This window comes from Calonectris borealis, chromosome 9, assembly GCF_964195595.1.
Source record: "Calonectris borealis chromosome 9, bCalBor7.hap1.2, whole genome shotgun sequence".
Classification (NCBI taxonomy): domain Eukaryota; kingdom Metazoa; phylum Chordata; class Aves; order Procellariiformes; family Procellariidae; genus Calonectris; species Calonectris borealis.
In genome coordinates, this window is record NC_134320.1 from 2,583,873 (window position 1) to 2,596,598 (window position 12,726).

The 12,726-nt window shown below is 44.1% G+C and overlaps 1 protein-coding gene across 9 annotated transcripts in view; it reads right to left on the reverse strand.

The window, feature by feature from the left end:
- VPS8 (VPS8 subunit of CORVET complex) overlaps positions 1-12,726 on the reverse strand; it is a 95,995-nt gene that overhangs the window by 38,705 nt on the left and 44,564 nt on the right. For 8 of the 9 annotated variants that reach the window (XM_075157916.1, XM_075157912.1, XM_075157914.1 and 5 more), the window contains 8 exons: positions 11,647-11,698; positions 11,316-11,358; positions 10,460-10,532; positions 6,213-6,332; positions 5,559-5,630; positions 2,855-2,974; positions 1,589-1,645; positions 1,091-1,173 (listed from right to left, as the gene is read on the reverse strand). In XM_075157916.1, the coding sequence (XP_075014017.1) occupies positions 1,091-1,173; positions 1,589-1,645; positions 2,855-2,974; positions 5,559-5,630; positions 6,213-6,332; positions 10,460-10,532; positions 11,316-11,358; positions 11,647-11,698 (620 nt within the window). The remainder of the gene's footprint in view (positions 1-1,090; positions 1,174-1,588; positions 1,646-2,854; positions 2,975-5,558; positions 5,631-6,212; positions 6,333-10,459; positions 10,533-11,315; positions 11,359-11,646; positions 11,699-12,726) is intronic. The other variant, XM_075157913.1, reaches the window with a different exon arrangement.

Consider the following 12,726-nt stretch of genomic DNA (forward strand, 5'->3'; position numbering starts at 1 on the left):
AGAACTGAGAAAAACAGAGTTACTAAGGTGAGAGGCAAGGGACAGGACAAAAATCCTTAAAGAAATCAGGTTCACAGGTTCTGCTGGTCATAGATCTTCCTTATTTCCATAACATGCTCAGCTCTAAGTTAGGCCAATCCACAACACTAATTTGAAGAAATACGCTGAACATGACTCAATAATGTGTTATGACACAGCTTCCTACCTTCAGATTTTAATAAACTTCTTTAGTATTTTGAGACTTTAGATAAAAACAGATCCAACTGAGGCAAAACAAATGAAAAGTCTGCTAAACAACATTACACTATAGGTCTTTTAGCTCTGATGAAGTGGCTGAGCTGGTGGTTCTGGCTGTCAAATTCTCTGAAGCAAGGAGAAAAAAATCCATTTCTTGAGTCTGCAAAGTTTGGTTGAGTAACTCCTAGAACATGCAGGAAAACAGGCATGGCACACCCCACCACTGCATTTCTATCCCTCTGGTCCTTTGTAGTACCGTAGATTAATTCACATAACATCCAAATTCAAGACTTGGATGAAGATGTCCCTCCCTGGCTGACTCTGTTCAGGCATGGCGGACTCTTTCTGGAAGTGTAAAGCATCTAAAGAAGATGGTGGAAATTTTTAGCCTTTCCAGACACTCTGTTTGTCTCTCCTACTCAATTCTAAAATGAGTACCATGGGGGTGGCTTCAGACCCCTTCGTGCTTTTAAATCCACCTGTGGGTCTCACCCCAACGAGTCAGCTCCATCTGTCAGTGGTAAAGCATTCAAATATACAACTATACCTTTGAACAAAGCCTGGGCTCGAGGATAGGAAGTGCCAAAACTCATCAAGCCCCACAGGGTTTCATGCTGAAAGGTTTCCACAGCTCTACCCCCTCTTATCTTAACAATGCTTTCTGTAGGAACACCCAGTAGAGATAAGATAGAAAGACTGGGACTAAATATGAACATATTACATGAAGCATATGCGAACACATAGGGAAAATAATCCCAAACACAGCTGCAGAGTAGGAACAAGAACTGTGGAGGAAAAAAAGCTTTTGAGGGGATTGAAAAGCAGTATTTATATATTGTACAAGGCAACTTACAATTCTGCTTTTTCTGCCATTTGGATAAGACGGCTCTCTTCAAACTGCACTATCCCTCCTGCCTGGAGCAATTCTAAAAGGACCTGCAGATATTGAAGGCCAGTTATTTATGTTGCAGTAGCAGCTGGACAGCCAGTGCCATTCAAAAGTACACTCTTCTTGCGCCATTAAACTTTGTATTAACACAGGGCTTATTTTACAGATTTTTTTAATTGATCGTCCATTAACTATGAAGGTCATGCGCTTATCCAGGACTTTTCCTGCCTCTGTTCTTACTGCTGTCAAACTTCTCCAGTGGGCAATGCTGGGGTAGGATCCTCCTTCACTCCTGCTGTGTACAGCACTGCCCAATTCTTCCACGCTGGCCACCATTCCTATGCTAGGCGACTGCTTTCGCATAGGACCTTCAGCCAGCGTATGTTCCCAACGAGACTGGACTTTGCTCTACAGTCTGGTCATACCTGGTGCTTAAAGAAATGGTCCCTTGAAGGCCGTTACCTGTTGCCTCTCCGAATGGCGGGAGTCATCATCCGGACTGCAGAGAAATTCAAGGACCTGTGCAAGGATGTAGAGGTTAGCATGAGTTAGGCCTAGTTAGCAGAGCTGTTAGCATAAACCTAACAAGCAGATTGTGAGCACCAATAATGGCAACAGCAAATCAGAACACAACAGTGCAATTTGAATGTGCTATTCATCTGTGAGGTACTCTCTACTTGGTCCTGTAACTGGGGACACTTAAGAATACTGGAGTAACCAAGAACTGCTGAAAGACTCCAGGGAGGGAAACCCATGACTCTGCACCAGGATCTAGAACCAAACTTCGGGGTACCCAGGGAATATAGAAGAACTCAGGGGACCCCATGATCCTGCCTTGGACTACACACCAAAGAGCTGGAACCACTACGCTGACCCTTTCGACTTCTCTCCTGGACTCTGTCATCCCTCCCAGAAAAACAGGAAATCATGTAATTCATAAAATGTAATATATCTGTAATTACGGTGCTTAATCCAAATCTATTTAGCCTCCACAGATGACTTTGGTCTTAAATTATGACAAAGGACATATATTTTCTAACCCCTTTTTTATTAGTGTTCATATACCCATGTTATCATCAAAGCGCAACTACTGTAGCCATTGAAGCCACCTCCTCAGTCCCAGGAATTTCTGGGACTTAAACTGGGATATAAACCTAACTCGTGCAAGCTTTAGGCATGCGTTGGTGCACACCAGCCTATTTCAAACAGCAAAGAAGGACGGTAGCCATGCAAACTAGAAATTACCAGCTACGTATACAAGCTCTATAAGCTCGCTAGTGTCATTTTAGTTGGCATCCTTTATCTCCCTATCTTGGCATCTTCATACAAAAAACAAGTGACAACAGAGCCACCAAAACGCTCACTGGGGCTTAAAGATAAACAGCTTGGTTCCGGCCCTTCTGGGCCTTTGCTTTCCCTCTCCTGACACACCAGTGACCACAGGAACCTGCCATTCCGTGGAGAGGAGCAGAGGCTGTTCCATCCCCTAGGACCCGACCCCCTTTCTCACACAATTCCAGCAGGCACGCTGAAATATGGAGTTTATTGTGCTTCTGTGGTCTCTCATACTCTGCTTCTTTAAAACCACAAGAAAGTCCCAGCAAGATGCTACCTGTTTTATAATGCACCAGTCCTTCCAGAATTGCTTCGGTCCACAGCACTAGCCACACTTTCACGGTGCTGCACCCTGATTGGAACTTTTTCGACCCCTCACAAAGGAATACTTGCCTGGTCAAAAAGTGTCCTGTTCACAAACAAGGTGTTGTTGGGCTTGGCGAGCTGACGGGCGAGGAAGGTAAAGAGACAGCCAACCTGCGATGGGGTGAAGTCAGAATTCTCTACCATGACCTGAGGAGCATTAGAAAGAAAAGGGAAAAATAAAAAACAGAAGTGATTGATTCTGCAGCTGCCTTTGGGAAAGCAATCAGGACACAGCAACAAGAAATCCCTGTACAGCCATCATGTCTCCTCCTACCCCAGACGTCTACACAATCTCCTGGCGCTAGTCCATTCTGAAGGTCAAAAGATAAACCACCTTCTGTGGCATTTAACTGTGTCCTTGCTAAATCACCTCTGTCCTGAAGCTGAAGGGGCTCGACCTCTCTGGTGTATACTCAAGGGAAGCATTCTTACATGTCCCTGATTTTCGGCTGTGAGGGGGCTCCAAACCCATGTTTATCTCCATCTCTATAGTCTGAGCTCATCACTGGACATGTAACAGAGCTTCCGAGCAGACAAATGTTGTCACGTGAGGAAAAAAGATAAAATTAATAATTATAGGAGGAAAAAAAAACGTTTGACTTCAAGCCCCAGGCACTCATCACTTCAATTGAAGTATGCAGAAGAACTGATCAAATGACTAAGAAACGACTGTAGGTTCAGGGAAAAGCTTCTTTTCCACATTAAATTAGCTGTTAGTCTATGAATATTTTGAGAAATTTGTGGCTGTGCTGACTTGACTTGAAATTACAGAAAAACGGAATATCTAAGAGTCACTACAAAAGGGATTTGAAACCTGGGAAGTGCTTGTCACCTGTCTGGCATACAAAAAACGAGCGTGATGCGACCTGACTTCGTGTCTCAGGCTTCTAAAAAATTCCTGAACACTAAGGGAAAGTGAAATGCCCCCCTGTAAGAGCAGTGGGTTTAGTTGGGAAGAAACCCATCACCTGAACAACTCTGTCAGCTAACATCTAAGAATTGCTCTAGCAAAGCCTAGACACGGAGCATCTCACAGTTTATAACCTCATTCAGTCTAAGCTTGGGAGATACAACTGATTTCTTAAAATGACCTGGAGTTCCAGATCCCCAGGAGATGCTAGTGGTTAACTTACACAGGTAGAGACAGACAGGTAAGACAAATTAAGGAACCAATTAGAGCTCTGCTTGAAATATCAGCTAATGCTATCGTTCTTTTTTAATGTTCATTTTCTGTTTAAAAAGGCTATTTCATACAGGAGCCTAGTCAGAATGGCGTTAGCTAATAGCATTAAAAATAAGGCTCTCTAAAACAATAGGAGTGTTTTATTTATTTTGGCTTTGTTTTTCACAAACTGGGTCCTCCTCAGTCCATGTGAAGGTGAAAATACTGTACCTCTGAAACAGAGCAACCTTATAGAGGCTGCAGGCCAACCATGTGACTTTCTAAAAGACAATATATTTGGCAAAGTTTAGATCAGCATTAGCAGAACATCTATGTTGACCAAACTATTTTAAAAGCTCAGCTATTTCCTAAGTGGTTTTTTTGCCAAGGATAAATTTAAATTAAAAAGTTCAAGATTTTTTTTATTTTTATCCAAAAGGAGAGCAGATTCCAGACCAAGGGACTGACAGTTCTCATAACACCAAATTGTGTGCCTGCAGATGCACTTCTCGCAATCGCCCTCCTTTTCCCCTCCAAGAGCTGGGTTGAATTCTGTCGCGGTGGACATTTGCTACGTGGCCAGCGGCGCAGAGTAGGGCTGTGAACAGCTCGATCCAGCCTACGCCGTGCCACAGGAGCAGACCCCACAGTAGCTCCGGAACACAGCTGCAGTGTGCCACCTCCTGCTGACGGCAGCTAAAGACACAAAAAAGCACGGTCTAACCCAGCACAGGGCTAACCAACATCCTTACAGCGACGTCCTACTCAGGCAGGCTCGCAGAGGTTCCCCCCCAGCGGCATTATCTCAGCCCCTCCAACACAGCTTACCGCAGCAGCGCTGCCACTGGGCTCACTGGTGCCCCTGCTCTCATCTATCGATGACGACAGTGACAGGGAAACGCTACTTACGATATGTTTATACATAAAGAGCTTCCAAGTGGAGTTACTCATTATTAATGCTGACAGCTTTGAAGGGGAAGGCAAATGGCATTTGGCTTTTAATGAGAACATTCATTGTTAAGGAACACGGTCTGCAGATGACAAGTGATTTCTAGAGCACCAGGCTGATAACTCTGGCATTCCTCTTCTCTCCCATTTACTAAAGATAGGCCTGTCATTCTGGGCACGTTACATCCCAAACACAGCATTTACAGATACAGGGAGCAGGGTTTTATCAGAAGAGCATTGGCACCCCGCCAAGCACAGGATTCCTGGGACCATTTTTCCTGCTCAGAAGGAATCAGGGAATGGAATCAATGAGAAGCAGATAAAAAATAAACTTAACAGTGCAGGGAGGAGAAATCTGACAACAAAGTACAACCCAGGTGAAATCACAGACAGGAAAGGAGACCTCTCTGCCACCGTATTTAACGTCCATGAAGCATCACTTGCGAATATCCAACCGACAGCCTTGGCGGAGGTGAACCCACGCTCCAGGCCACCACCTTCTCAGAGGTGTCATCCGGGACAGGACTAGAAACACCTCATCCAAATTACAGGCTTTACTGCACAGCAGTGTATAGAGTCAGTCAGATGTAAACACAGAGGTTAATTTTTAGGCACACTCACTTTCAGAAGTATGTCCACAATTCTCTGTTGATATTCCACAGCTTGTTTGTCATTCTTAAAGTCTTCAAAAGTCTGCATGAGGCAAAACACTGACACCTTGAGAAGAATGCTCTCCACTGCCAACCCCAGAAACACAAGCAAACACAAAGCAGCAGCCATATCACAAAGCTGACAATGCTTTTAAGCCCTTTCTGTGCGTATCACCGAAGCAACAGGTTCCAAGATACAATTTGCTCTTTTGTAACTACCAAAATGGTTCTTACATATTCAGGTAAAAGTAACAGGTCCAAATAGACAGGAGAAATCCAAGAAATTTGGAAAGGAAGAAAGATGAATCTTTATGCAGGAGAAAGATGTGGGTACTGAAACACTTTTACAAATACATTATTCTTGCTTTAAAGATGGCTACCAGAGTCTTCACTGTATAATGTCATGTTCATCAATTTATATTTAAGGACATAAAGGACTATCATGATCTCCTCTGATATCTTATAGAACACACATCAAAACTCTTCCTGCATCAAGCCAGTAACTACTGGTTTAGCTAAACCATGAACTTTTTAGTAGGAGTCTTACAGATCATGCAACCATGACATAGATGATGGAAGAACTGGCGTTGCATTTATCTCTTGGAGGAGATCAGCGATCTCTTACCAGAGCAAGAACATTAAGGAATTCTCGAGTGTCGAAGTGCAGCAAGGTGCGAACATAAGGGTAGACCTCTTCATCCACAGACCCTTCAGTTGAATGCAGCCGGATGAGAAATTCAAAGACCTGCAAAGAAAATTCAAACAAACACAGATACAACCACAAACATAGCAGATTTCCTATGGATTTCAGATAACTGATAGCACAAGCACATGGGAAAACAGCATTGTTACCTGCTCTGTACTCAAGCTTTAAAGCACCTTAGGAGTCCATCAGTATTCTTACTTGAATGATGTTTTCTGCTGCTTGTTAGTAGGAAAACAACTTCCCCTCCTGAGACTCGCCAACCAATTTAAGATCAATCAAAATTAAAGATCAAGCAAAAATTAAGGCTTATACTTGCAGACTGAAGTGTGTGAAATTAGATAACTCCCTCCTCTCCCTGGCAGCTCTCCTGAGAAGCTGCGCAACTCCTCCTTATCCAGGGCGCAGCTCCTCTCCTTGTCAGCAGTTCCCTTGGGAAGAGCCCGTCAACCTGCCTCTCACTTCAAGGCACAGCTTTTGGCTTAGGCGCTATTCACCTCTCTATCTCCTCCGCTGACTTTCTAGTTCCTGAAATTTGAGCATGTCTTTCAAAACGAAGGCAACTCCTTTTATTGAACCACTGACAGAGGTGTCGAGACCCTCCCAGGGAAGGAGCAGGGCAGCGACAGCTCCAGGTGTCTCAAACACGCTCACAACAGATCTGGCCACCAGCAGAAAGAGAGCAGACTGCTGCAGACTGGCTAGCGCTCGCGAGTATGTGTTAAGATACACACTGGAATCCCACGGAGAACTGACAGGCAACACATTCGCCCAGCCACCCTCAGGAAATGCCACGTTCTCTCATTTACTCCTATTCCAAATTAATTTCCCTGCCACCACAGCGGCTGTGAAGCCAGGAGGAATTAGCAGCTTGACTTTCAGACCCACAAACTTCCCTCTTGGCCTCCTTGAACCTGATACCCACCTGCCAGCTAGGAACTCTTAAGAAAACAAAACAAAAAACCCCAGAGTGTGGCTAGAGCGGATTCAAGCATGCAGACAGAAAGGAGTAACTCAAGCCAAGCTCTCAGGACCACTATCAGAGGTCATAAAAAGGAGAGGTTGATGGCTCCTCCCCAGAGCCTCTGCTGTTGCTTGGGCTATCGCTTCTCCTCAGACCTTGAGCCAGTCTGTTGCTGTGCCAGCTCTAGTGTGCAGGGCACAACTTGGTAAGGACCACGGGAGAGGGCAACAGCCTAGTGCTTGATCCAGCAAAGGGGAGCAGCTGGTTTGCCCACCCTGGGAGGAAAGGGTTTGCAGTAAGCCAGAGCTACCACATACATACAGCTACGAGCTCTGGATTAGCAAAAAAAAAAACAAAACAAAACAAACCATCCCACAACCAAAAAATATCTGTTCCATTGTACTGCAAAGAGAAAGTGCAAAACAGAAAGTGCTTCCTCCTACTGAAACCCTGAAACTAAAGTGAAATGCTAGAGACCCAAAACTGGCAGTAAAACTGGCCAGAAACTCAGGAGAGTTTTATGAGCACAAAATGATGATCAGGAACATCCTCTGTTTTAAGATATTGTCAGAGATGACTCCAAAGGAGTTAAGCTTTGCCTTAGGCCAAGCTTCAGACACAGCTTAAAGAGAAAGAAATAGTCAGCCTGAGGGCTCTGATGGAAATAATGAATAAGGAAAGGAGATTTACTTGGCAGTGACCAAGCCAACTTTCAGGACATGTAACCTGCATGTCTAGTGATACTTTTGGCATGAGTTCACTGTGATTTTAGCTAGGTACTCTCTCCCTACAATGAAACCATTAAGAACACGCTCACACCTGTCCTGAACAAATATATAAGGCATATGCAACAGTACTTGTTGCCTTGAAACAACCTGCCAATCTCTTGGGCAATCCAGATGGAAAAGGCTATTTCTCCCAGTGTGAAAGCTGCTGTTGCAGACTCGGAACAGTGTGATGAATCAGTCAGCCAAAGGTGGTCCACCGAACAGAGCGGCAAAGAACAAGAAGAGAGGCAGCTCAAGAACCAAACCTTGTCCCAAAGGAGGACAGCAGGGTAAGCCTGCACTGTCAGGTAAGCTGCTTGTCCAAAGGAGGACAGTAGGGTAAGCTGCTGGGATACCAGCAGCACACAGAAGCCTTAAGGCATCAGCTGCTGTTCCTGAAGTGCCCTGGGAAGATGATTTGGATGTTAGGTCACAGTTCTTCCTACAGGGACTAGGCAGAACAACAAAAGAACGAGAGATGGGTAGTCAGCCTGTGCTCAGCCCACAGGGTGTAAAACAAGCAGCTTCAGAGCCTATAAACATAGGTACAGACTTTCCCGAAGCAGCTAAGATCCTGCCTTATAAGCAGAATGGCTGGACGTGCTCAGGGCCAACTCTCCCAAACTAAGTACGGCCAAGATGGGTGAATGAAGAGGGATGTAGTACCAGCCTACTGCCTCCTAACCAGAGCTGGAACAGACTGAGAAAGCAGACGATCCTAACAGAGTCACCACAAGACTGGAAAATACCAAGCCATGGGTTGCTTTATGCCTTTTCTCAAGAGAAGGAAGAAACCGGCTACCTTTTAGGTTGTCTCAAAGTGGCGCTGACTATCAGAAAAGGGAAATTGTCTTTCCAAACACCATCATCGTGGAATAGTCCTTTGGGAAAGCCTCTTCCTTCAGTGCTGTGGGCAGGAGGCAGTAATAAGGACATAAGGGAAGGAGTTGTCAAACAGCTTGAATCACAGACCTCACAGCCATCGCAGATTCACCTCAGGTCCAAACAACAGATATAGTCATAGACATCAGGGACAACAGGAATGTAAGCTGCAGACCAACCCAAAAATCCCCATACAAAAAGCTGGAATCACACCAACTGGAATCAAATGCTAGGATACAGGAGTTTAAGTTCAGAACTGACTGCATTCTCCTTTCTCTCCAAGTACCAAAAGACAGCTAATGTTAAACCCTTTCCCAGTTCTGTGACCCCCAGAACCTCCTTCCTGCCAAGGGGAGGGGTTCCCGAGATAAGCCTAAGGAGAGATGTGTTGCAGCACCCCGAACCTATTAAGTAGCTCTGGCAAACAATTGCCCACACATGGCTGTGTGAAGTGGCAGAGGAGCAGCCACCACTGCAACAGGTAGCTGGCTGACCCCGCGCGCCGAGGGTACAGGGACGCAGTTTGGAGCATTTGATTACAATGCGCTTTTGATCTCAGCTGAACACCTGCAGTTCACACAGTTCCACAAGGCTGGAAATGTCTCTTCAGCAAATACAATGTCTTGATGAGCACAGACGAGCATGAACACATGGTAAAATAATTATGACCATAAAATCAAAAGCCTTAGAGAAACCTGCAACCAAGAGCTACTTAGCAGAGACGTTTCTACCTGTTGAACTCTGCCCAGTACTACCTAACTCAGCAGTCATGGCACACTCCACCTCATCCACTCATTTACTAAGTATCTGTGGATATATGACCCGGGTTTAAGTGGCAGGGCAGACATATTCACCCTGCACATGGGAATTACACCTAGAGGACAGCTGCAGTGTGTCCTGAATACCTGAGACTGGGATAAGCCTCAGAGGTGAAGATACGGTGACAGGATACTAGGGCGAAGACTGACAGAAATGCATCTAATGGGACCTTCACCGTAGAAAATGACTGTGCTGAACTTTACACTTTGCTGTGCAAAGAGGCCAGAGGTGTAATACCTGCAGCAGGAAAACTCCAACAGAAACTGAAGTTTTAGCGACAGCCAAACAGAGGAAGGAATATTTAGTTAATGTTCTTCGATGTTATCTCACTTGCTACTCCTGTCAATCCCATGCATTTGAAAACAGGGAAGATCCTCCCATATCTGACACGTCATAGTCAAGTTTAGAAAGAAGAGACAGCTACAAATTTCTGGTAACTTTGTGGTAAAGAAGAAGGGAAAGAACCAGTCAAAGTTAGTGCCACTAAGAACTCTATGTTCCCACAACCCAATTTACAGTTGAAAGAAAAATATTAAGTTTAAATGTTCAGATTGCAACAACTCTTTGATTTCACTCTTTAAAAATTTATTTGGCATTTACAGCGGTGTATGCTGATATCACAAGGATACAGCTATCAGATTGATAATAGTTTTCTATCAGAAACCCATGAAATACGACATACGCAGCTTCTTCTAAAAACCTCATATGGGAAAGTTTCCTTCCAAAAGGTTGCTCACCTGATTTTTAACCAAAGGTACCAGATCTTCAGGAATATCGCCCAATGGGTATGCACGGCCTGCCAAGCAGCAGCTATAGAAAAAGAGGGGAAAGGCATTTTTAATACATCCTGGCATTAAACAGATTGAGGAGAAGAGTTTATTTTTTGAGTTAGTTTTCAGGATGCTCTGAAAACAAGCCGAACAAATTTATTTTGTAAATCATGAAAGCAAGCATTGCAGACAGCAGTGCTGCTAATACACAATAAGCCAATGCACTGCATGAATTTGCAGCTGAGGTATATCATTGCACAGCAGAAAAGTAACAGGGAAACTCAGTATTTCTCACAAAAATCTTTACTCTTGCATTTTAGGAAGCAGGAGTAATGCAGAATCTAATGTTCATGATCTTGAATAGATTCCAGAAGGAGGAATTCACTAATTAATCACTACTGTGCAATCTCAGAATGACCTCCTGCAAATGATAGACAACACAGTAAGCAGCAACTGAGCACAGCTATCCCAAAAGGCATGGCAGGAAGGGCTAAAATACAGCTTTTCAGGCTACGGAGTCCTTGTTCAAGGAGCACTGTGATACACACAGGACAAAGAACTCACTCTAACCGAATTCTACAGATAAAGACATGGTCTTAGCAGTAACTTGAGCTTTAAGTCTCCAACTTTACCCTACCTATCCACTCACAGGATGTGTAACAAGAAGCCACTGTAACTTTAAGTCAGCCGTACAAAGTAGCCATTGCTATTTTACACCATCTCTTAGACCTTGAAACACACTGTGAGATTATGCAACTATAGTGAGGTAAAAATCTGGTGCCACCACTGGGCAACACCTCACACGCTTTCTGAAGGACCTTACCTTATATATACAAGCAGCTTGTTGCCCATTACCACCTGCTCATCTACAAAACAAAAATTATTTGTCACCTTTTCTTCACAAGACAACCTACAGAGATGCAATTCTTATTCCCAGCTGTTAGCAAAACATCTCATCTGACACACACAGTTTTACACAGAGTAAGTTGAGCAGCTTTACATACAGTAAATAGTACCAGAACACGCTTCTGTTCTCCAAGACCCTTACCTTGGGTATGTATTTCCTTTTCGCATCCCTCTGTTGGAAGGGACTAGAGATATTCAAAACATCAAATATCAAAAGTAGAAACCTTTAAAGGGAAAGGATTCTGTACCTGTGAGAGACTTCCCAGCACTCAGTGGAGGAGCAATGACTTTGAACAGCTTCTGTAACAAGAAAGAAGGCAGTGCTCCAGCAGCTGGAAAAGCTCAAAGCAAAGAATCTGCGTGGTTTTAAAGCAGAGATCAATGGAGCTTCTTCCCCACAGAAACTCTGCTTTCTCACCATGTCTTACAATTAAAAGGCGCAGAGGACACCAAGATGTGGCAAAGGATGCTTTTCCCAGCTGATGGTATGATATATGAAAAAACAGCCTTCGTTCAATCAGATCTAACCCTGAGCACAGGCCACACTAGTAAAAGCAATGGTCAGTAGTCCCAGAAGTAACAGTCAGAGCAGGACTGACCAGCCCCAATTCCTGATCCTGAATCTTCGGCCACCAGAGATTACGCAAACCTTCAGCCTACCTTCCGTCTCTCACCAGAGGGACTTTAGTTTGGGCATGTAGAATGAGGACTTGTCTAAATACTTAGCTCTAGAAAGCAGAAAAAAGTTATCTGTACTCGTACAGCTAGTGCTAGGTTTCCAGAAGTCCTTTTTAAAATCATGAACACCTAAAAAGTCTCCTTCCTGAGAAAAATCAAATGAGATTATAACTGCTAAAAATTGGGCAGTTTAAGATTTTCACACTCAAATGGACCCAGCTCTCTATTTCAGCACTACTGAGAAAATACCAGCAGTGCTTCCGTAATGAAACATCTTGACGTTCTATAGCTATAGGCTGCAAGAGCATTGGTGTACCAGGCACATCTTCAGGATTACCAGCAGCAGCATCAAGAGGGCCTTCAGTTACAGCGTTTCACGGAGTCCTGTGCTTACTGTTGATAGATCACACCCAAGGGCTAAGAACAAAGCCTGCCTCAATGCAAGGACTGTTTCTAGCCTTTTTTCTGAATTCTGTACACAGGTAAGTTCACCTTTTGTTTCCATCACTCTTTAATACATATTAATAGACTATTGTGTCAGCAGAGGAAGAATGGTATGAAGGAAAAAAAGCATGAGGTGTTCATAGAACCTCTCACACCTACACCCCCGTTAATCCCATTGTGCAGAAAGTTGATGCTTTCTCAGCACC